Raw genomic sequence first — 24,905 nt, forward strand, 5'->3', positions numbered from 1 at the left:
TGCGCATGCGCACCGCTCCCCTCCGGCTGGCGCCAGACAACCACAGCTCCCATCGCGCCGCTCTCCTCGAGGACTACACCTCCCGTCATGCACCGCGAGGCGAGGCACTTCCCCGAGCCCCATCCGTGAGCTGGGGGCGGAGCCAATGCCTTCTGGGAGTTGTAGTCCCTCCCCGCAGTGCCGGTGACGGCGGGCCAGGCGTTTCCGGGTTGAGCGGTGCTGGCGCAGGCACTTCCCGGCCTGCGCTGCCCGCGGGGGGACGGTGGGCGCCATGGACGTGGCGCAGCCCAAGCAGGAGCACCTGCTGGCCCTGAAAGGTACCGGCACCGCGCAGCCCGGGGGCACGGGCCCCAAGCCAGGCCCTCGGGGGCCGCCCTCAGCGGCAGGGCCTGGCTCCGAGTGGCGGGCGGGAGGGTTTCAGCCTTTATTTTCTTTCTTTGTGTGCTTTAGAGGTCTCCTTTCCCTAGTTTAGTTATTTTTTTTCCTTATAATTTGAGGCGTTTGGCCTCAACGAGTGGATGTTGGGTTTGTGTCCTTGATTCAAGAGTGATTGGTAGTGAAAATAGAGAAGTGGATGGCCCCAGTGTGCCTCCCAGAATTATTAGTAATAATACTATTATACTAAAATAATGCATGAAAATCATGCTATAAAAATAATCAGCAGAGAAGCTGGTCATACCAACTGGCAGTAGGGATACCAGTACATTAGTGACTCAGACGCCAAAAAACCTGAGTCTAATTGCCCCTTGTTTCAGTCAACAGGAGTAAAATCTACCTTCTGTCTCTTGGACAATGCTTGGCTTGAAAATAAATATTCCTCATTAGGTGGTAGCAATAAATAGTTACAATCTCAATTTTGTGTGTGTTCTAAACGAGTGGGGCTGCTCGGGTGCATAACGCAGTGCTGGTGCAAAGCGTCCGTCAGCGTCCATTTTCTGCCCGATCTCTACCTTCCAGCATTCCTGGGGACAGTTCTTATGGTGTCAGTGTCTCACGGTGAAATCTGTTAACTAAACGTAATTCAGTGATCAACAACCGCTTTCACACATGTACATGCACACAAAAAATCAACAGCAAACCCCCGAGAACATGAAACAATGTCAGGTGCCATTGCAAGCACATTTTGGTAGTGATTAATACAAAGGAACACGTTCTGTGATGTTTTTGTGAGGTGTCAGTTGAACACTTGGCTTTGTATTGAATTTGGTACAGTGCCCAGGCCGTAGATTTTGCAAATAGAAGTGAGAAAGGTATCTGAATTTCTTTGCATTTTGTCTATTTAAAAATATATATATATATGTATATAGACAGTGCAATGACTAAGCAATGCTAGATTTTACTGATTTGATGTTAGTGTATGTTGCTGATGTTTGATAGGGAACCTTAAATGATTGCAAAATTGTTAGGGGGAGGGGAGAAGCTGGAGAGAAAGAGAGGGCATGTTTTAGTGCATATTATATCATGTTTCATAGTAGTGTGTGTAGGTGTTTTTTTTTTTTTCTCCCCTGAATTTAATATAGTCATTGTATGAAAGAAAGCAATTACAGACACTTTCAGAGGATAAAGTCTTCAAGAACTTACTGTGTCTGTAAGTTATTCCAAAAGAATACCTGCATGTATCGCTTGGAAGCTTTGAGATCAAAATCGAACGTGCAGTTCTGATATGAGTTGGAAGAAAAGCAGACAACTTTAGCTTGTCCATAACACTTCCCTGTTAGCCTGAGACTTTAAAAACTGCTACATCTGTCTGTACTATTTGAGGAAGAGTTTTTGTAATGCATAGTATATTTGCTAGTTCATTTATATGCCCTGACTTAGCATGTTGAAATTTTTGAAGGAAAATTCTTGGTTAAATAAATAACAGTTTTGATTGATGAGTTTGATAAAATAGGTAGTGGTATATCATATTAAAGAAGATAAGCTTTTAAATGATTTTTTTTTTTTAATTTTACTTCATACCCTGATACATGCTTGTTAGTAAATGGTCTCTGGGATCAGAGAATAGAATCTCTAGGAAAAGAGAATTATTGCTTTAATATGTAGAATTGGACATCTGAGAGAACTTCTGAGGTGTGTGATGGTAAAAAAAAAAAAGAAAAAAAAAAGATGTAGCAAGAATAATGACAGGTGGGATAGGTATGAGAAGGTAACAGTAAAAGGATTAGTCTTGGGAGGGATGCTGTTGAGTAAACTGCTCATACGGGTAATTTTCGGTGTAATGAAGTTATGCTGGCAATGATGAAATACAGTTGCTATAGTCAGCCTGGGTAAAGTAGAAACATTCTCATATATATGTCTATACCTAGACATCTACATCTATCTTTTTTTTTCTTTTCTTTAAAACAAAACAAAACAAAATATCCTAGCACTGTTGTTTGTAATATGGTAGTATCTTATTTTTTTATAATACTTCTGCTTTAGGTCCTGTTTTCCACTGATCTTTGCAGCACGGGGGAAGGAAATTCTTGTAAATAAGATGTTTCAGTCTAGATTTATGAATCCTAATCAAGAGACTGTTCCTTTTATTAAGAATAAGTGGTTTTCTACTGTACAAGCATGGAAGTGGTCTTGCATTATCGACCACATCAGAGAGATCTAATAGAACTGCAGAAAATTGCAGAAGCGGCAGTGAAGGACTTTCCTATTCGTCAGTTACCAAGATTTACACCCTGGTTTCCAACTGATTTGTGCAGACTTCCCCTCAAACCAAAAAAGCAACCACCTGTTATTTCTTCTGAAGAAGCAGAAGAACTAAAACAACTTTCTTCACCTTCAGAATACATTGTAGGATCTCCTAATTATGACTGCACAAAAAATCTTCCTGAGTTTCAGTCTAACACGAATCATGGTCAGACTTTAATCCAAACACAAAATGTTCACAGACCAATTAACTTGGATAATCAAGGAGAACCACCATCTAACGGAAAACAAAAGTTGAAAAGGTCTTGGAGTGTCTCTGTCCATAGCCCTAAGCTTAAAGAAAAGATTCTTCCTTTATCTCGAGAACTGCAAAACAGTTTGGAAAGACTAAAACTGCATGCATTTTATAGAGCAAAGTGGACAATCGAACAGTCTACTTGTAATAATCAGGACTTGGAGGACGTCTGGATAAAATTGAACAGACTCATCAAACATAATGAACTGCCGTCTTGCAATGCTACTATTCAAAGATCTGTGGGAGAGATATGGATTTTCTGTGATATATTATACTGTGAATATGTTAGAAATATTCTTAGGGAGAAGCTGAGTCTTACTGATAAAATGAATTTACTTGTACATAAATTTGGAATTATATTTAGTTTATAAATGTACAGTAGTTTCATAATAATATTGCTGTGTGAAGTACTAGAGTTTTTAAGCAGCTTATAATATATAAACTTTAGAACAACTGATGAATTAACAAGCAGAAAACTATTTAATATTAATTTGCTACAATTTTTAAGCTGTAATAATATATTTGTTTTGCCAGGAAACTCATGAATGGTTCTAATAAGATTAGTACATTTATTTGGTTTAGTACTCTGTTTTGTAGCTTTTTTTTCAGTTGTCTAAAGAAAAAAATTAAGTTTCCACACTTAATTTTTCCAGAAAAGTAAATAATTCCCTTGGAACTTTACTTGTGTTTTTCTTGGCATGACAATCATATGTTAGAATAATAATAATTTATTGTAGGCATTACATGCCTTGTTGTAGTTTAAATTCAAGGATATCTCTTAATTTGGGTCATTGACATGTATTATTAAACTTTGACTGAATGCTAAACATCCTGTATTGACATTTGGTGTGTTTGTGTGAGATTTAATATTACCGCTTAGCAAAACTGATACAAAATTATGGCTGGAGTAACTAATGGTCATTATTAGTTTTAAAGTTTGTATAGCCAAGTTATTTCACTGAAATTATTTTTCTGATCTTAAAGACAGTACTAATGAAGTTACTTTGTGCTGTCAGAATTTTAAAAAATATAATGGAGTAGAATGCAGAGTGATTAGGATTTTATTTAATTTTATATTTGTATCTAGGATGTGAGAAGAAAAGCAGGAGATGATAGGTAGTCCTGCAAGGATAAAATACTTCTTAATATTTTCTAATATTATTTTAGTAGTCCCATTAAATACAAAAATGTACATATCTTGATTTATGTGTTTTGACTTCATTTGTCGCTGATCTCTCTTCCCTGCTGGCCAGGGACAGGACCCGAGGGAACGGCATGGAGCTGGGACAGGGGAGGGTCAGGCTGGGGGTTAGGGAAAGGTTCTGCACCCAGAGGGTGGTCGGGCACTGGGACAGGCTCCCCAGGGCAGTGGTCACGGCACCGAGCCTGACAGAGTTCCAGAAGCATTTGGACAACGCTCTCAGACATCTGGTCTGATTTTGGGGTGGTCTTGTGTGGAGCCAGGAGTTGGACTCGATGATCCTTGTGGGTCCCTTCCAACTCAAGATATTCTGTCATTCTATGATCCTTCTAAACTGGAGCAGAGATCAGTGTCACTGTTCAGTAGTAGCTGTCAGCTTTCTGCTGCTTTGACTTGGCTGGTGTATACAAATGATAATGATACACACAGTGCTTGCTGGGCACACCTCAGCTGGAAACTGTAATGTACTAAAAGTTGAATGCCACATTTTATTTCTCTATAGAATTACTGGTTTGGGGAGGCACCGACGTACAAGCAATAGTACAATGTGCAGTATAAAACTTTTTTTTGAACTATTCCAGAAATGCTTAGTTAATATGTACATATAATTCAGTATCTCCTTAATTTTCAGTGTTGACAGAGGTTCTCCATTTACTCTGTTCTGTGCGTTTTTATTTACCTCATGGCCTTCAGACTTCACACTTTTCAACTTTTCGCCATATCAATGAGAATGTATTATCATTATTATCATTATTTTTTATGTGAAAACTGAGGTTTCTTCATGTCAATACTAACTTGTGTAGGTTTGCTGGGTGATAGTATAAATTACTGTGAGCCAATACAACCCACTACACCCTAATGTATATCAAAACAATAGAATATTTTATGTAGTTGCAAATAGCAAAAGCTGACTGGACGTATTAGACAGCATATAAGGTGTATGATGAAGGTAAAAGCACCATATTTCGGTGCAAGGTTGTTGATTAACTTCTTGCATTCATGAGAAATCCCTTTTTTTATGTTTGTTTTACTTTACAGAAGATAATGTGGTTTTATGTTTCATAAGTTTAGAAGAAAAATGAATTAGTGCCTCTTTCATATTCATATCACATGCAACATCTCAGGTTGCAAATGCTCATATGCAAATAATTTTCATGTGATTGCTTTCATGTGAAGCAATATGCAAGTTTGGGAACATTGATTTATATGAGTAGGGAGGAATTTTTTTTAGAATTCTTTAAGAATATGTAATGCAAATGTAAATCATGCAACTTTAAGTGTTATGAGTTAAAATAGAACCACAGAATGGTTTGTGTTGGAAGGGACCCTAAAGCCCACTAATTCCATGGGCAGGGACACCTCGCACCAGACCAGGTTGCCCAAAGCCCCATCCAGCCTGGCCTTGAGCACCTCCAGGGATGGGGCATCCACAGCTTCTCTGGGCAGCCTGTGCCACTGCCTCACCAACCTCACAGTAAAGAATTTCTTCCTTATATGCAATCTAAATCTCCCCTGTTTTAGTTTAAAGTTATTTGCCCTTGTCCTGTCACTCCACTCCCTGACCAAGAGTCCCTCCCCAGCTTTCCCGTAGGCCCCCTTTAGGCACAGGAAGGCTGCTCTAAGGTCTGCCCAGAGCCTTCTCTTCTCCAGGCTGAACAGCCCCAACTCCCTCAGCCCGTCTTCATAGGAGAAATAGCCTTAGAAAATACCACTTTCTTGATATAGAGGTTTTATTTTTGTTTGTTTGTTTTGTTTTGTTTTTTAATAGCAGGGAGTTAGAGTCTTTTTAATAGCAAGATCTCAGTGATTTTGATTTTGGCAGTATTGATAAAAAAGTGTTTTGTAACTAGGTTCCTCTTAAAGTTTGTGATCACAAGAAAAAAAACAGTTGTGTAAATAATCGGGGGTCTCAGACTTGCGTATCTTGTGGAGATTAGTATGTAAATGCTATTCTTTATGTCCTGGAGTATATGGCTGAAAGTGTCCAGGTTAGTCTTTTTGTGCAGTTATATAGCAACCAGGATCATAGGACAGACTTTTAGCCTAGAATAGTTCTGTAAACTTCTGTACTGCTTCTGAAGTCCACAAAGCACTTTAACAGATAAGACCTTAAGCAGATCAGATTGCCAAGGGGGGCGTAATAACATCACCGATGCTCTTGGATCTCAGGGTACAAGGGAATTTGTTGTATTAAAAATGACCAGATGATCTATAAAGGTCTTACCATCATTCAAGCTGAGGCTTGGAGTTTGTTGTTGTTGTTTATTTGGTTTTGTTTGTTTGTTTATGTGGGAGGAGAGCAAGACAAAATTATACTTCAAACAAACAAACATTTCGTTGACCTGTGGTTTATTTTCTGATTTTGCAGTGATGAGGCTAACCAAACCTACCTTATTCACTAATATTCCGGTGACTTGTGAAGAGAGAGATTTACCAGGTATGTCTTCTATACTGGCATATTATTGTGTACACATTGCCAGGCTTAACCAATGTGAGTGTCTGAGACTTAGATATCAAAGGAGTCTTAAGACATCCCAGAGAAAGTAGCCTGAAACAGCAATATATATTTTTTTGGCAATAGCTGCAGGAAAATGCCCAGGTACGCTGTGCAACGCTTGACCTACAGCTTTGAAAATTTGGTAATTACATTGCACACGTGAACTCAAAGTCTGAGATACTAAGATTATCCCTATAGATGCTATTGTGACTTAAGGAGCGTGCTGTTATTTTAAAATGGAAAACAACTATAACGGAAACGTGTAATTGTAGAAAACAAAAGCTTGGTGTTAGTATCTGCTTCATCTGGAGAAAGAAAATGCCCTGCTAATTGTAACCAGTGCATTAATGTTTTATGGCAAATGATTTTGCAAGAATCACAGCTTTCGAATGGCATAATGCTTGGGGTATAGTCATGAATTAGAAGTTCCTGGGTTGTTCCTCAGCAGTAGTTGCAAGAAGTAGCTAGAAGCCAAGTAAAGAAAGAAGAAGAAGAAAGATCCAGGAAGGGAGGGCTGTGTGGAAATGCAAAGCAAGCAGGGGAAAAAAAGTAAGCGGGACTGATTAGTTCTGTTATGTAATATGCTCTATTCAGGCAGAATTTCCCTTATAGGTTAATTGTTATTTGAGAATGCCTTTGGGATTAGGCCCTTCCGCATGTGTACAGAATGATTTATTGAACACAAATGCCTGGAAGTAGGTTATAATTTATAAGCAGGTCATATAGATTTGAATAAATAAGTTGCTTGTAAAATAAGTATGCCAAATATAAGTTACATCTAAATAAGTGTGTCATATCTTAAACGTAGGCAAAGCTTTAGGCTTGGCAAATATTTGATACTAGTAATTTGATATTTCTACAGGTAATCTATTTAACCAGCTCATGAAAGATGATCCTTCTACTGTAGAAGGAGCAGAACCTTTGATGCTAGGAGAAATGCTGACTTTGCCTCAAAATTTTGGGTAAGAATGAATTTGTTGTAACATTTAACGCGCAAGTTGTAGGATTCATTTAACAGCAATGTAATTATTACTTGTCTTTCTTTTTGAATATCGTTGTTATTCAATAAAATGTTCAATCATTTTAAAAATAGGAACTTGACTATTTATAACTGGAAATGATTGATTTATAACATATAAATGTATATTGCCTAATGCTTGTTGTCTGTAGCCTGACTGAATATAACAAGTATGCAAAGTTGAAAGAAATTTACAGCTCTGGATGAATTTCTGACATAAAACACTACTATAAACCACGGCTTATACTGACAGATTTTTGTGTGTGCTGATACGTTTTTTTTCTTATGAAATTTTCTCTTAGGATGACATTTAGAAGAATGGGAGTAAAATTGCCAACATACTTAAAGGATTTGATCTGGCAACCTCCTAAGCTCTTCTTATATTTGAATTTTAGTAAGAAGTTGGTTGCCTGCTGTTTACTAGAAATATATAAAAGAAATTAGAATGTTTTTAATTACTGTGTCCGATGCAGCTCTGTAACTACAGCAAATAGGATTCCCATAATAGAGCTTGTTGCAATATAGTTTAAGCACAGTATTTGACTAGGAGTACTCTGAGCAGGGTTTACTGCAACTTCTCTGTAAGTCTCTCTTCTAAGACTTTCACAGACTACCTTTTCGTAGCATTTTAAGAACCGGGTCTAGTAGTTGGCATTGGCAAGGTTGCTGAACAGCTTAGAATAAACAAATAAAAAAGAATTTAAAGGGGCTTTAGTGAAATATTCTTTTGTTGTTGTTGCTAAACATACTCTTTTTTTTTTTTTTTAATCACAGAAATATATTTCTGGGAGAAACGTTTTCCAGTTACATAAGTGTACATAATGACAGTAACCAAGTTGTGAAGGACATACTGGTGAAGGTATGTAGAGATAAATCTATATACTGGGTTTGTTGAAAAATAACACACAAAAGTTAAATAAATTTTCTGATAATATCTGATGCATTTAACGTGTTTTATACACAGACTTTAAGAAATATCCGTCAATTTTTTTTATGACCCAGAAAATATCTCTGGAAACAAAAATACATAAAAACAGAAGTGATGATAGAAATCTTTTAAGATTAAAGTAAAAAGATAGGATTGTTTCAAAAAATGGATAAGTTGTAAAGCTTCTCTGGAGAATTAGTGTAGCAAAACTTCCGCAGCCAAAACAAATTGAATTTGTATTTTTACTTGCACTTTCAATAAGGTAAGCCAATCCTTGACATAAAGTCTCTTTAAGGCATGTATTGACTTGTATTTTGCTTATATTTCAAATGACTTCTTTCCTACTGCATCATTTTTTGCATTTGCTGCTGAACAAATAATCCATTGAGAAGAGAAATTCTAGAATTTGTGGAACTCAAAAGTAAATGGAGATTGTATAAGCTGCGTTTTAAAGGAAATGGTTTTAAACTACAAGAGGGTAGGTTTAGATTAGATATTAGGAATAAGTTGTTCACTCAGAGGGTGGTGAGGCGCTGGAACAGATTGCCCAGGGAAGCTGCAGATGCCCCATCTGTTGAAAGCCAGGCTGGATGGCCTTTGGGCAACCTGGTCTGGTAGGAGGTGTCCCAGTCCATGGCAGGGGGTTGGAACTGGGTGATATTTATGGTTCCTTCCAATCCAAACCATTCTGTAATTCTATGATATGTTTTAGAAATTATCTTTTACTTTGACAAGTGACTTACCTTCGTTGTATTTTGTGTATAAAAGCATACAAAACCCTAAGTGAAACTTTTCAGCATACCCTGTTTCTTCTTGGATTGCCTTAAGCAGCTATAGTTCTAACTAGTGCTTTGTTTTTTTGTTCCTAGGCTGATCTTCAGACAAGTTCTCAGCGTTTGAACCTTTCAGCTTCTAGTGCTGCAGTGGCAGAACTTAAACCTGACTGTTGTATTGATGATGTGATTCATCATGAAGTGAAGGAAATAGGAACACACATGTAAGGTTTTAAATCTTCTGACTTGCATTTTTATCTGATTATTTATTTATTTATAGCACTACAGAGTTTTAATAAAGCTTAAAAGAAACTGCAGCACACGCATGGTATTTTATTTCTGCTTTGATATAGTGCAAAATTTAAAGTAACTCAAAATTATTTTTTAAAATGTTTCTTTCAGCTTAGTTTGTGCAGTAAGTTACACTACACAGACAGGGGAGAAGATGTACTTCAGAAAGTTCTTCAAATTCCAGGTATTGTACAAAGTATTCTAGTCTACTTGTAATAAGTGGGTAGATATGGAAAATAATTTTAAAACATTTGATCCTTTAAAAGCATTGTTACATACTAATATTTGACATTTGAAATAGAACTGGTAGAACTTTGCATGAACTGAGGATTTCTAATTACCATGCAGATAAACATTTCAGAAAGAAAAATCAATTTAAAAAGATGTTTTCATAGCAGCCAGCTTTATGATTATTTTTAAACAAAACAAGTCAGTCTGACTTTTAATACCTCTAACCTTTGAGTTTAGATTATAAAATTTTGATTTTTCTTTTAGTGTATGTAACCGTTTAAAAATGGAACATAATGGTTTGTTTTTCAAAGGAAAATAAGAAAAGAATTCTAATATATTGTATCTTATGTATATATATATATCAGTAGAAGTAATTGATGGAATTGAAACCCTTTGTTCCACCACACAGGTTTCAAGACTTGATTATAATAACTGATGAAAGCAGGAAAGTACTATCATCTGTGGACTGGTTCTGGCAGGAAAGTGTACTTTAGCTGTATACATAATGGATGTTTATTTTTAGAGAAATAAACTGGGACTTGGATAACTGTGGGATAATAAAGGAGGATTAGGTGATGTGCTTTACTGAATAAATTTTTGGATTCTTTCATAGAGTTCTCATCTTCTCTTCCCTATTTAAACTTCTTGGTAGAACCTAGTTCAAGACTGTCAATTTTAATTCAAAATCCTTTACACTCGATACAATTGCTTATTTGGAAACATTTTTAGGGGTCTACATGCATTTTTAATTTCTATATAATTTATAACTTAATCAAACACAGTCAACTTTAATCTCAGAGTAGCTCAAGCAAGTTATCTGTCAAATTTGAAACTCATCCTTTAAAGAAAGTTATCAGAAAGTGTGTGTGTGTATACATGTATAAATATCACTAGATATATCACTTTATCACTGTTCTGTAAATACTCTCAGATTCATTATAAGAAAAATACGTAATACTTTGGTTGTTATTTTTTGCATTTGGCGTGGAGATGCTAGCTACAAAATGTGAGAAGAAACAAACAAAAATGTTAAACACAACTGATAGTGACATTACAATGGCAACTGATGGCTTCTTGGTGAGAGAGGTGCCACCAGCTACTTTATAACATAAAAATGTTTACTGTTTGACAGAGGCTGACCTTTTTCCATTATATTTCCTAGGCTCTTTTGGGTTGAACTGGTGTTACAATTTGCTTTCAAACAGCATCTTTTTTAGCAGTTATGTGCTTTAATATTGATGAATAATGCCTATTTTTTCTAGAGCTATCACTGATTAATTAAGACCATTATGTTCCTGTGGATTCCTATGATTCTGTTTAGAGTTTTGTTGTTGTTGGGTTTTGTTTTCTTTTAATTGGGAACATTAAAATAATTATTTTATTTTTACTAATACTTCACTTGAAATTTACTGGAATGAACAGAAGGACTTTGTCAGAAAGAGATAGAAAACATCAAAATTTAGAGAAATTAATAATAAGACGAACACTTAAACAAAAAACAACCTCCAAACCTGACAAACATATAAATTAAAATTGTAATTTTTTTTCCTGGCTACAGAGAGAGGTAGTAATTGTTACTGGAAAGATTTGAACAGTTTGCCTTTTAGGCAGAACTCTCTGTGAAGACTCTTTTTTAACCTTAAATTCTTCAGGGCTAAAAACTTAGAAACTTCATTCACAACTTGGAACTTTAGGCATCTCTCAGGATGCAGTACACTTACTTGTACATAAAATAATTTTTTCCATATGTGAAGCAGAAAAAATGTCTTCAGCAAGATAATTTAAACTTGTTTCCTTACAAGTATAATAGAAGTTTATTTCTTTCAGTTGTATCAACATATATCCATTTCATATATATTAACTATTTTGAGTTAAGTATAGTGGCTTTATGCACAAAGTTCAAGCACTTAAAACACAGCATTTAGTTATCCCTTTTGGTAGTCTATTTTTTTTCTGTAGATCAAATTTTACATGATTAAAATGTGTGTGGTTTTTTTTTTTTTCACTTCTTCATAATTTTAACGATTGTACTTTCAAGAAGGAAGTCAAGGCTAGTAATGGTTCATTGCTTAAACTAATCATATGGATAGTTCTCTTTCATTTATTTTTTTAGAAGTCCTCAGCAACATTTGTTTGCTGCAAAATGGTGTGAAGGACTTGTAAATATTATATTGCTCTTGTTCCCACTTGAAAGCAAGCGGAGAGCACTTCAGGATGTGAGGTGGATGTAATGTTATTGTAAAGACATATTCTGCTCACTGCATTGTATTTGTCTCATTTCTTAAGAAGACAGTGGAGCAGTATTTTTTATCAATATGAGAAAGCTACTCAAAGTAACAAAGCAGCCAAGTGTGTTAATAAGAAGCAGAATATAGTTAATTGTGAGATTTTACCAGAGTTGATTCTGTTGTGTCTTCCTTTATGCATCTGTTCTGCTTAAGATCAAAATAACAGGATCAACACAATGGAGATCCTGACACTTATAAACAGTTTATGCTGGAGTTGTCTGAGAAACCAACTGTCGATCTGTCCTTTTTCATTTCATTCAGGTTCTCAAACCACTAGATGTCAAAACCAAATTCTACAATGCGGAGGTAAGTGTGAGCTATTTGTATTTGGGTTTGGGTTTGGTATGCTTGTTTTTTTATTACTTTATGTTAGGTGGTTAGGTGAAATTCAAAGAACTTTTTAAGCACCAGATTTCTTAGCAAGATGATCTGTTCTGAAGTGAAACATTTACGTGGTGGGTTTATGCCATTAGTTTAAAAACAGATATATTTATGATGAAGGGGGAAGGAGATGGTATCTAAGCCAGGACCTTAATGCAATTGACTGATTTTTTTTTTCATATTTTCTGCTTTCCCATAATCTCAAATACTTCCATTTATGTCCTGTATTTTTAGTTTGATATACTACCTACTGTGAGGGAGATTAATTGTATGCAAAACAATCAATAGTTTACCAGACTGGGGAAATTTAAATTTATTTTTCTCCAATGTAAATATGACTTCTCTGTAACATAATTTATTTTTTTAGGTTTGTGACAGTACTGCAAAACTAAATGATAGTAAATATTTATTTGGACATACTTAGGTATAGCTGTCTACAGCTATTTCCAGGAAGAATTGTAAATGAAAGTATTGCTGATAGTGGAAACTCTTACAAATTACATACATCGTTACTTTCAATTTTAGACATTGTCTGCATATATATGTATTGAATTGCCCAGGGAGGTGGTGGAGTCACCATCCCTGGGGGTGCTTAAGGAAAGGTTGGACATGGTTGGACATGGTTTAGTGGGTGATATTCGTGGTAGGAGGACGTTTGGACCAGATGATTTTGGAGGTTTTTCCAACCTTACTGATTCTATGATTCTGTGAACAATTTTGTTGTAGAGTGTACAAAAACTATATTTCTTTCCCTTCCTAACAATATCAACAGAGAAAACAGAAGGGAGAAATAGCAGACAATTTCTGATCTACAAATGAGGATTCCATGTGCAAAGATCTGTCATGTTCAGCATTGCATAGGAAATTCCCCATCAAGATTTTCTCTGTTGAGAGTGAATAGCATGTAGATCATGAGCCATTTAATATAGAGAGATTTATTTAGAGGGAGGTGTAGATCATAAATAATTTAAATATTGAACTACAGAGGAAAAGGAAGGAAATGTTTTCCTAAAAATACCTGGCTACATTAGGCTACAGGCTTCAGTTCTTAGGTTTACTAAGAGTGAGATACCTGAGAGATACCATGTACCAGTAGTTGAGTGCTTCATAGATCTGGTGTTATCCATAAATGCGAACATCTGGAAACATCTTCTGCTGTGATATAAAAACAAGGTAATTCCTTTGGGAACGAGATAAAACTCCATTTTCTCCGTGGATTTTATTGCAGGTGGATAATAGATGGTGGGTGAAAGAGGGACAGGCATCTTAAAGTAAATGTTGCTGTCTCTCTGTACTTTACATGTAGATTTTGTTCTATACTGGAACACTTCCTAAAAAAATAGAAATAAAAGCCACTTAAAGTAAATTTTGGGCAGACTCGATGTAAATCAAAATTATTCTTTTATTGAAAAGATGTTTTACTGTCTGGCCTTGATAATGGACTGAATAAAGTATCTCCATTCTTCAATTAGCAACCAATTTCTCATGATACAGATTCATGAGAAGCTGTGGCGTTTGAGCTGGTGGTGTTGCGTTTTTTTATTTTTATTATTTTTTTTAATCCATAAAGGTTTAAAAAGGCCGTGTTTTTGCCTTTTGTTCTTTCTGTCTGGTTGTTTATGCTACTGCCATTACCATAGTATTCACATGATTGATTAAAACTTTTTTTTTTAAAATAAACAACATTGTGGATGATATTAAGTGAGAGATTTTCATTTGCCTAGCAAGCTGATTGTGATTTCACTTCTGAAAGTATATAAAGTGCTGCTGTGTGTTGTGATGGTAGAAGATGAATAAAATAATAATAATAAAGTAATTATGTAAATGTTGTACGTACAATTACACTTCTGTCAGAAGCATCAACACCATGATCCTGAATTTTAAGAATTTAAGAATTTCCTTCCTACTTGGGAATAAGGAAGGGAAACAATCGTATGTGTCAGTTACTGATGTACTAAAGGTCTTTAAAGGTTTTAAACCATTATCATTAACATTACAAATGTGATGCTATCAATTCATAAAATTTGTCACTAAAATTATGGATCACAATTTCTAGTAAATTTTTTTCATCTTTCTAAGACAAAAAATAACGCTGAACTTTAATCTTGCTTGTTGCTCATGATGAAGTAACATCCAAATCATGGTGGTCACTGAAATCCGTGTATAGAATGCATGCCCTGTCATCCTAGCTTGCAGCAATCCTTTGATCGAGTTACCTGCCACAGTCTGTAGAAGGTGCTTCACTGACTTTGGTGTGCCTTCGAAAAGGCTCTATAAAAGGTTCTGTTCTGGCAAACAAGACAAGGGAGACAAATGCACAGCCAATTAAGAAAATAAATTTTGCAATTAATGTTGGTTTCTTTTTGAATGATGGCTATTCCCCCCAAAAAAGTTTTTTTTTCCCAGTTAAATTACCCCAAATCTTGTTTTAATCTGTAGTATTGTGGCTTTGCTAGAACCCGTTATCACTCAATTTTTATTTTTGAGACCTTAAAAATACAACTACTTCACATTATCTGTAAAATGACAAGGACTGTTTTTCCATTTCATATACAACTGATTGCATGGATTTAAACTGAGGACAAACTTTAAACTTGCTCCAAAACTAACTGCTTTTTTTTTTTTTTCCATCAGTATATTCTACCATGCCTTATGTGTGATTTGTGTGCCCTAGGCTCTATTTTGGATTGGTTTTACAGTTAGTAAAATCTGAAGAAAAGCTAGTAAACCATGTAACAATACTAGCTACAACTTATTAGAAATGTAGTTGTCATCTTTGTTTGCATCCATTTTAATTTACATTTCTGTCTTACTAATGCTCTCTTGTTTAGATGGTGCAAAAAAATGCAGAAATGCATTTTGTTTGAAAGTTAGCCTCCTTTTTCTTTAACATTTAACCCTAATTTCTCTAATGTGTTCTTTTTTATTTTCCCATTAGAGTGACCTCAGTTCTGTGGTAATTTTTATTTATTTTTTTATAAATATATATGCTTTTTTAATTGTCTGTCTGTCTCTGTGCTTGTTGTTGACATTATTTTAAAAACATAATGGAAAAGCAATGTTTGTTCTGCATATCACGAACTGATGTTTTGTCATCTGTCCTGCATATGTGCAGCTAATCATTTAAATGGTTAGCTCTTTCTTTAATACCCATTGTTGAAACTAAAAGTTGATTATTTTGAACTCTTGTTTGTGTGGGCCGTTCTTTAAAACATCTCACCAAAATTTGACGACATAGAAGTTTCCTTTTTAACTGGACAAGGGGATTCATTATTTGAAAGTGGGAGTTAATCCCTTTTAAAAAACCTTATTGGTACTGAACCCTGGAAGTGTAGGTTTAACTACAGCACTGCTTGTGTGAGCTGTGGCAGAACTTTTCCCGTCCAGTTGGTGGAGACAGTGGGTTTGAGGAGAGAGCAGCGGCTGGATGTTCTTCCTTTCCCAGGCTGGAGCTGTGCTTTCCGACTTTTAACTGCATGTAACAGGCGATGAGTTAGTATGGTACTTCAGCAGTCTGATCTCACTTTAAGGTGTGCGTCGTATTAAAGCAAGCTGCATTCTTGTGAAGTACTTAAGTGTGTTTTTTTTTTGTTGTTTTCTTTTTAAAAACGTGATATTTAAACAACTTAGGAGTAACATGAAGCTAACTTGCTTTTTCATTATGCTGCTTGTTTTTTCTTTTCCCTTTCAAACTAGCTTTTTCTAAATTTTTGCCTATGGTTGCTGCATTAAAACAACTAAAACTTGGGTTAATGGAGATTTTGAGCAATGGATTTATGGGATATAAACAATACCAATTTAAGTGACAGCTAGGTGGTGTTAGTAGTAATGACTACTAGGAGCCATGTTTTAGCTGGGGGTATTTCCAACTCCTTCTGCAAGTGCGAGGTCTGTCCATAACCTGTTAAGCTTGCACAATTTTCATTCCTATATGTATATACACATGATTAGTGTATAACATGTTTGTAAAGCACAATGTATAGTTCCAGTACCATTCGGTATTTCTCCTTGTGATACAGTGCCTTTTGAGAGTAATAAAATTCAGACTTCTATTTTGTAATTTACAAGCAGGAATTCATTAGCATAATGAGGTCACTTATTTACAATGATTAAAAAGAAACTGTAAGCTTCCTTCCACCTTCTTGATAAAATACATCTTTTGAAATTATCATAATAAAACACCTAAACTGGTTCTAATTGTATTTATCAATAGCTTTTTTGGAAATACAGATTTGGTATTTCCACAAACACTTTTTTTTTTTTTTTTTTAAATAATTGGCACTTCTCCAGGGGCTTATATTTCTAGTAGGCTGAGCCTTCAATAATTATTCTGTCCTGAGGTTTTAAAGCTTCAAAGTGACTTTAATGGTCTGCAATTCCACAGAAGCAATGAGGCAAAAAACACCTCAAGTTTCATGATTTTTCAGTTTATTGAGTTAAAAAGTCCGTACCTCTCATTCCTGTGCTAGAATTGGTTCTTGTATACCATCTTCAGGCACTAGCTTCATTTGCACAGATGTGTCCTATAGGACATTTTGAAGGTAGAGCACCGATTAAACTGATGGATGCATATAATGCTGGTGACCATAGGCATGATGAAGCTGATGAGAGAGGAGGCTGTTTTATTTTTAGCTGGTGCATAAATGTTCCAAAATAATGAGAAAATCTCAGAGCATGTACCTGAACTATTATACTTCAGTTCAAGCAAAACACACATACTTTACATTTTTTTACACAGCTTGAGGCACTAGTAATCTGGCATGGCATGGCATTAATATGCACTGCGATTCCTTTTTTTTTTTCTTTTAATATTTTGTATTAGAACTTGAGTTTTTATTGAGTTGATGAAAGTCTTGGGAAGTGGCAATCTGAAGTGTTACAAATACGCAATAGCTAGAACATAGAAAAATTATCCCACATCCATTGTTTGGCAAGATATCTGTTGACTAACACTTTTGCTCCTATTAATTTTAACGGGGATTAAGGTTTTTCTTGCATTAATTACTTTAATTTGATTTGCAGGCATGAACTAAACACACATGACTTATTTTTTTTTAACAATAGGACTGTCTTCTCTTTTTAATAACATCAATCACATTTTCATGATCTTGCTCTTCTGTTTTTTCAGACAGATGAAGTGTTTCTGGAAGCTCAGATACAGAATATCACTACCTCTCCAATGTTTATGGAGAAGGTTTCTTTAGAGCCATCCATTATGTACAATGTTGCGGAACTGAACACAGTTGACACAGCAGGGGCAAGGTATGTTGATATTCAGAAATTAGTTGGTATTTGGCTTTAAAACTTTGCATTATGATTTCATGAGTTATAAGCATTACAATTAGTGAGTTGTCTGTAACTGTAGGATTGTACTTCTTTGCCTGATTAAAAAGGTGAAATTTCTGTTAGGAATTCAGCTGTAAATGTTTTAATTTTACGGAAACTATTCTTAAAACTTTGTAATTCTACCTAGTATCTACCTAGTATATTTTGCAGTATCACCTTTAAAAAATTCAGCCCCTGTCTGTTTCTGACTCGATCTGTTTATGTATATGTTTAGCAGTAAAACTGTTGAGGACACAAAAGCTTGTAATGTCTGGGTGGAGGTCAACTTTGGCTGTTTGTGCTTTGCAGTTGCTTGTTTTTGTTTTTGTTTTGAGGAGGTGTAGTGTGGGTGCTTTGTAGTGGGGGCTAAAATGAAAATTCTGTCTTCTCCCTGACTGTCAAAGCACTCAGCTGCAGCACCGTGGAGTGCTGTTCATACAAAGTGTTTGTGTCCACTGTAGTGTTTCTTGCCCTGAATTGGAATCATGAGCTTGTGAGACTGTGAGAGTCTGAGATTCACTGGAAAGGATCCAAATAGCAGTTTACGTAGCAGAAGTGTTTAGAAAGACATAGAATTAATTGATTTTTTCATACTGAGATGTAATGAATGTGGTGAATGAGCTACACTTCTGCACTTGTGGATCAAATTTCACATGATGGTCACTGCCATCTAGTATCTAAGCAGTTAAGAAAACCTTATCAAGGCTGGCAGCGGTAGTAGAGAGAAGATTAAAGAACGAGGGAGCCAGGGAGGCTAAACAAAATGTTTTTGTAAGATACTGAGGGGACTGTGAGTCTTGATGGAAAAAACTTGAAGGTCTGTGCTTAAAAAATGGAAGAGCCTATAGCAATTACATGAAATTGCAGTGCGTCAAGTTCTTGTCACAAGTAGCTTTAGATGAAATGAAATTCAACGCCAAAATAAGTTCTATACTTCCTGGCAGTCATAATTATCTGTTTCTTTAAAGATTTAATGCTGAGAAGAACACTGAAATATGAATAAGCTGCTGGTATTAGGTTCATTTGTGGTCTGTGGAAGGGATTGTTTTTCTTAAGAATATCATATTTACACGCCAGCTTTCCTCATGCTCTGAAGCTAAACACCATTGGTTCCCAGCATCTGGAGTACCTTCCTCCCTTTTCCTAATGTGTGAGAAGATGGTTAAACTGCTGTTTGAGTGTGCAGTTGAAAGAACTCTTGAAAAAATAGGAAGCTGAATCTGACTTTAATTAATCTTCGCAGTTGTCCTTCCCTTCAGGTTATATGATAGTATCCTAATCTGTTCATTAAGTAACATTTCAGCACATTTCAAGCAGTAAACTTAGTTTTTTGTAAGTAGCTCCATTATACTACTGGCCTTTTAATGCAAATTTTTCAGCATTTTAACAGCACTTTAATGAATGTATTCAGCTTTGTAAAGCAGACTATATGACCCTTTGCCATAAAACCCATTCCACAAGGGATATACAGTCCTTGGTATATACCTCTTAAGTGCTTGTTTTCTGGATTATTTCATTCCGTGAGTAAGTTCTAAACTCCTTGTCATTATTAAAATGAAGAACTGTTTACTTCAAAATGCTAACACGCACAGGGAGCCTGAACTACAGCAACTGCTTTTTCTACTCTCATCTGTCTGGGTAAGCTCCAAATTAATACGAAAATCAGAGTAGGCATCCAGATTCATTTTTGTTTCTGTACTAGTGCTTGCCTCTCCCTAGATTCGATACTCAGTTTACTCAGTTTCTGTATAGCTGTTTTTGATTTTTTTAGTGATTTTCTTGATCTTCTTAGTGAGGGTTAAAAATACATGAAATAATGAAGCTGTTTTTGCACTTTGTTTTACCTCAGTCCGTCAGTATCTCAGGCAGAAATAGAAGTTAAGTTTAGTGTATGTGTTTGAGGTAGATGAAGCATTGCTACAGTTGATTTTTTGACATAATTAAATCAATATTCTAACATACTATTCTAAATTACAATTATTGTGGTTTACTTTTTTTTTTTCAGAGATGCATACTAGCCTTGACTAATGAGATTAAATTACTTTTTCAAAATTACAAGCACTGTTGTTCAAATGCTAAGATGCCAGATGATAATAAACTGTAATTTAGCAAAGTGGATTTGTACCTGTTTCCTCTGGCTCAGCTGAGTTGACTTTCTTCTCATCTACAAATGGTCCTTTCGATGTACATAAATTGTATAATTGTTTTCTGTTGTGAAGATACAAAAAATAGAATGTAGACTAGAATGATGTAGAATAAAATACCACACACACAGTAAAACTGGGGAGAATGGAGAAGAAACGTAGGGTTCTTTTTAAGTCCTCTTAAAAATAAGTGTTTAAATTAAGGCACGATGTTTTTTGTTTTAGCGAGTCCACTTTTGGCTCAAGGACTTATTTACAACCTATGGATACACGTCAATACTTATACTGCCTAAAACCAAAGCAGGAATTTGCAGAGAAAGCTGGAGTAATAAAGGGTGTAACAGTGATTGGAAAACTAGACATCGTATGGAAAACGAATCTAGGTGAACGAGGAAGGCTGCAAACTAGCCAACTCCAAAGAATGGTAAGTCTTTAACTTAAGCATTGGTTTAATTTAGCATCTGTTTGTAAGGCAACCTATTGAACAATTCAGTAATGTCTCAAAGGAAAAGTACAAGCTGCTTACTTTGTGAACCTCATTCTGAATTCACGTCTATGTATATTTGGGAAAGTTATTTGATACAAATACTGAGCACACATTTGATCTATGAAGTGTGGCAGAAGCACTACTTGGAGGAACTGTAGCTGAACAAAAGTATTCCTTTTGTTCTTATGAATGGCAACTTTTTATTGTTCTTAAGGATTTATTCTGCAATACATAACATGTCTTTTCCTTTTCTTCACAGCACTGAACAATGTAACTTAGTGGCTTGTACGCTTGAATTGACAGAATCAATAACAAGTGTAGTAAAATATTTCAATTAGAATAAAAATAACTTCTTGGACGCCATTCAGCAGCAAACTGAAAAGCAGTGATAAAAGAACTCCGTTATGTATGCCAACATTTGACATAGAAGTCTGCTCCATAATTCATTCAGATATTTTAGCTTCTTTGAGTAGTAATTTTTGCGTATAGAATATATAGTATATTCAACTTTCATATCTGTAGTTTTGATTCAGTCTATTATACCTGGTTGATTTATGAGTTTATAAATCCAAGGTTGCAATTTCTCCCTCACATTGTTTTATCTTCTGAGTGCTGTCAGATTATTTCATGTCTAGATTCCACTCACCTTCTGTCATTTTCCTCTTAATCCATTTACCAGCCTTACAACCATTATTTCCCTCACAGGCACAGAATTTTAGTGTACTGTTACTTTCTTTCATTACTTTCACTACTTCTTTCATTACCTGTTTCAGTCAGGAATGTACTTTTGAAACAAGTATCTTGAATCTTCTACTTAACGTAATGTGGTTGGTTTTGTGGAGTGCTCTTGGAATTCACGAACTACATTTTTTTGTTGCAAGTTTCCAAACTTACATTGCTCTACTGATAGGAAATTCTTTGTCAGTTTTGATATCCCTCTACTGTCTCTAATGTATAATTTAATATGCTTTTTAAAATGCCATCTGTCTTTAGTATGTAAGGAGCCAAATATAACTAAAAACTGTTCACAAGCTGTCAAATCACTGGTTTTGGGGGGCTCTTTGGCCTTTTAATCAAGTTGTAAATGTAACTTTTACCACAGCATTATTTATCGCTGAATTTGAACATGCTTCACAACTACAGCTTGTCAGGCAGGACAAAATTTTCCCTTGTTTTTGCCTTAGGATCTATTATTTGTGGAGATTGTCAACTATCAAATTTTGTCAAGAGCCAAATACATTCCCTGTTATTTACTAACAAACCCTAGTTACTCTGAACTTGGGCTGGTTCAAGTCAGTAACTTGCTTTAGATTTTCAAAGTGTAATTATCATGCACCATTCTTACTGGTGGCAGCTGATTATTTTGGCAGAGGCTTGAGGGACTGAAATGGTAAGGAGAATGAACAATCTAATTTCTTAGGAACGATGCTTTTTCTAAAGGTAAAGAACAGTGAAGGACTAATGCAGGAAAACTATACTAATATTGTCCATAGTTTCTCTGTTATCCATCTGATAGAGAGGTCTTAGAATGAACACTGATGTTTCCAGGAGCAGTATATAAGTATTTGGACTCTGAAGATGTGAATTATATGAAAAACTTAAGTGTGTATCATTCCCTATAAATAATGTCATCATCCTTGATATGCGGATCATGCTTGTCGAATGAATTGTTACATCTCTCATGGTGATGGTCAGTAGCAGATGGAGCACTGCTGTGATATGGGTATAAGTCAAAAGCACGAAGAGTTATCTCCTGTCTTCACATTCTTGCTATTCTAAGCCTGTTGCAGTAAATGAAAACTTGAGTAGTAACAACTCCAGCTTTGCTAGCCAGCATTTGAGAAATCTGCATTCTTGTACCTCCCCAGGCACCTGGTTATGGTGATGTAAGGCTTTCTCTGGAGACAATACCAGACACCGTAAATCTGGAAGAACCTTTTGATATCACATGTAAAATAACAAATTGCAGGTAATGATGTCACGTGGTGCTTATGCTTTTTTCCTGAGTGGGTAAGTTGTGGCCATTACATTTTTGTTGTGGTTTAACCCGGCCGGCTACTAGGCTACTAAGCACCACACAGCCATTCGCTCACCCCCCCCCCTCCCTCTCTGGGATGGGGGAGAGAAATGGGAAAATGAAGCCTGTGGGTTGAGATAGAGACAGTTTATTAAGACAGGAAAATAATAATAATAATAATAATAGTACTACTACTACTAATGTGTACAAAACAAGTGATGCACAATGCAATTGCTCACCACCCGCTGACCGATGCCCAGCCTATTCCCGAGCAGCCGGCCCCCCCACCCCGGCCAGCCACCCCTATATATTGTTTAGCATGACGCCAGATGGTATGGAATACCCCTTTGGCCAGTTTGGGTCAGCTGTCCTGGGTCTGTCCCCTCCCAGCTCCTGCTGCACCCCCAGCCTGCTCGCTGGCAGGACAGAGCAAGAAGCCGAAAAGTCCTTGGCCTGGTGTAAGCACTGCTCTGCAACAATTAAAACATCAGCATGTTATCAGCGCTCTTCTCATCCTAATCCAAAACATAGCACCCTACCAGCTACTAGGAGGAAAATTAACTCTGTCCTAACTGGAACCAGGACAATTTTTCAGTGATTTCTCCTGAAACAATTCAGACCTGGACTTTATTATGAATTCTAGTAACACCAAACTGTTGGTTCATTACTTTAAACATATCTTTTAGATTACAGTGATTCTAAATGAATGAACAAATCTTCCACCATTATATGTTAATACTATTTGAATTAGGAGACTGTCAAAAATCAGTAGTAGAATTCTGTGGAATTGGCTGCAATATCATGCAAGATTTCACGCTTAAATTGCATACTTACATCAAAAGTCCTCTTAGTTCTTAAGTAGTTGTTGGGGCTTTTTGTTTGTTTTTAAACTACAGGTAATTTTTGTTAGAATAAATGCCATTTGTATCCAGTCTGATTTTACTGCTAGTTCTGTACCACTCCTATGTCTGCTGAATGTTGTCAAAGTAGTCTTTTGTGTGTCTTTATCAATGTTTTGACTTTCTTTGTATTTACACTATGATCTACAGTAGTCTGTTATAAAAGGGTTGCAAGAGTGATATTTAAGTAAAGTAATTCTAAATAAAATTTGAAGCCAGGGACTAAAGCAAATACCTGGTCTGCAGTTATTTCTCCCAGAAAATGTTGAAGGCCATCCAAAATGTGACTAGTATTATGGTCTCTGGTATAACTGAATCCATGACAGAAAACTCACATATCAGCCAAAGGTATATGCAAATAAATTGGTGCACATCACAGTATACCTTACTTGCCTTCTTGTAATTATATAAATTATTAAGTGCTTGATTAACAACAACCTGAATAATAAAGTAATCTAGCTGTTACATGTCTGCAGTTCTTGAATGCTTAAAAATAGCCCACAGGTTTATTCTTGTTTTTCTTTTTCCTCTAGCAGTGAAAGGACTATGGATCTGGTTTTAGAAATGTGCAATACGAATTCCATCCACTGGTGTGGAGTTTCAGGAAGACAACTTGGAAAGCTGCACCCAAGTACATCTCTCCATCTTGCACTTACGTTATTGTCTTCAGTGCAGGGATTACAAGTAAGTCTTCATGGCATAGCTTTGTTATAAAATAGCTGTCTTATAAGCTTAGTAATTCTAATAACTCTTATAAATCTTTTCCCTTTCTAGAGTGTTTCTGGCTTAAGACTTACAGACACATTTTTGAAGAGAACATATGAGTATGATGATATTGCACAAGTCTGTGTAGTTTCTTCAAAAGTCAAACAAGAAAGCTGAAGAAAAATCTTATTCCTGCTGGTTTGGGATTTTTTTGGACCAACTTCTTATGTTTTTGCAGTTGAATCATATTAAAAGGTGTAAAGACAAAAACTCCCTATATATTCATCATCATAAGTATGCTTATTTAACTTCTCTCTGAGCATTTTTCTGAATGTTTTAAAATCATTTAAATAGATGCATATTCATTTTATTTACTGAAAATAAAGCCTTTGAAAAAGGTGTGGCTCTACCAAATTATTGCATTAATGTCATGTTGGGTGAGGGGAAAGATTCATAGGCAGTTTCTTTCAAATAGCAGCACTCTGCTGTTATTATTTTAAAAATATGTGAAGTTATTAAATTGTGGTTCTGACAAAACTATTTCAGGGTGAAGGAACTAACCTTTTATGGACAAGTAAATTATTTTAGACTTACCTATATCCCGAATCTTTCAATTTTAAGATATTAGATAAATTTATGACCAGCTAACTAAATTAAGGAGATGAGCTCATACAAAAAAAAATGAAACCATACCTTACACATTTAATAAAATGCATACCAAACAACATAAAAGGTATTAAAAAAAACACACAGTATAATCTGTTATTCTAGTTGTACCAACAGAC

General features: G+C 35.7%; 2 protein-coding genes across 5 annotated transcripts; both read left to right on the forward strand.

Annotated features, from left to right (window-relative positions):
- Nucleotides 1-177: 177 nt before the first annotated feature.
- Nucleotides 178-24,519, forward strand: TRAPPC13 (trafficking protein particle complex subunit 13). Of its 4 annotated transcripts, none has more exons than XM_013180541.3 (13): nucleotides 178-317; nucleotides 6,505-6,573; nucleotides 7,496-7,595; nucleotides 8,426-8,510; nucleotides 9,449-9,576; nucleotides 9,755-9,827; nucleotides 12,424-12,468; nucleotides 15,482-15,499; nucleotides 17,672-17,805; nucleotides 20,238-20,436; nucleotides 22,368-22,468; nucleotides 23,949-24,099; nucleotides 24,190-24,519. In XM_013180541.3, exons 1-13 carry the CDS (start codon nucleotides 272-274, stop codon nucleotides 24,295-24,297), a joined length of 1,257 nt encoding a protein of 418 aa, XP_013035995.1. In that variant the 5' UTR covers nucleotides 178-271; the 3' UTR covers nucleotides 24,298-24,519. The 4 variants fall into 4 exon arrangements, with proteins under 4 accessions (XP_013035995.1, XP_013035996.1, XP_013035997.1 ...); XM_013180542.3 differs by having other exon boundaries at nucleotides 23,952-24,099; XM_013180543.3 differs by lacking the exon at nucleotides 15,482-15,499.
- Nucleotides 182-4,105, forward strand: SHLD3 (shieldin complex subunit 3). Its single transcript, XM_048079488.2, has 2 exons — nucleotides 182-317; nucleotides 2,422-4,105. Exon 2 carries the CDS (start codon nucleotides 2,557-2,559, stop codon nucleotides 3,304-3,306), a length of 750 nt encoding a protein of 249 aa, XP_047935445.1. The 5' UTR covers nucleotides 182-317; nucleotides 2,422-2,556; the 3' UTR covers nucleotides 3,307-4,105.
- Nucleotides 24,520-24,905: the final 386 nt, after the last annotated feature.

Source organism: Anser cygnoides, chromosome Z, assembly GCF_040182565.1.
Source record: "Anser cygnoides isolate HZ-2024a breed goose chromosome Z, Taihu_goose_T2T_genome, whole genome shotgun sequence".
Taxonomy (NCBI): Eukaryota; Metazoa; Chordata; class Aves; order Anseriformes; family Anatidae; genus Anser; species Anser cygnoides.

Excerpts from the sequence above, each read along its gene's own strand:
- TRAPPC13 (XM_013180541.3), top strand. The coding sequence starts at position 272 with ATGGACGTGGCGCAGCCCAAGCAGGAGCACCTGCTGGCCCTGAAAG. Across the intron at positions 20,437-22,367 it reads CTAGCCAACTCCAAAGAATG|GCACCTGGTTATGGTGATGT; the intron begins GTAAGTCTTTAA and ends GTACCTCCCCAG. Across the intron at positions 22,469-23,948 it reads TGTAAAATAACAAATTGCAG|CAGTGAAAGGACTATGGATC; the intron begins GTAATGATGTCA and ends TTTTTCCTCTAG.
- SHLD3 (XM_048079488.2), top strand. The coding sequence starts at position 2,557 with ATGGAAGTGGTCTTGCATTATCGACCACATCAGAGAGATCTAATAGAA.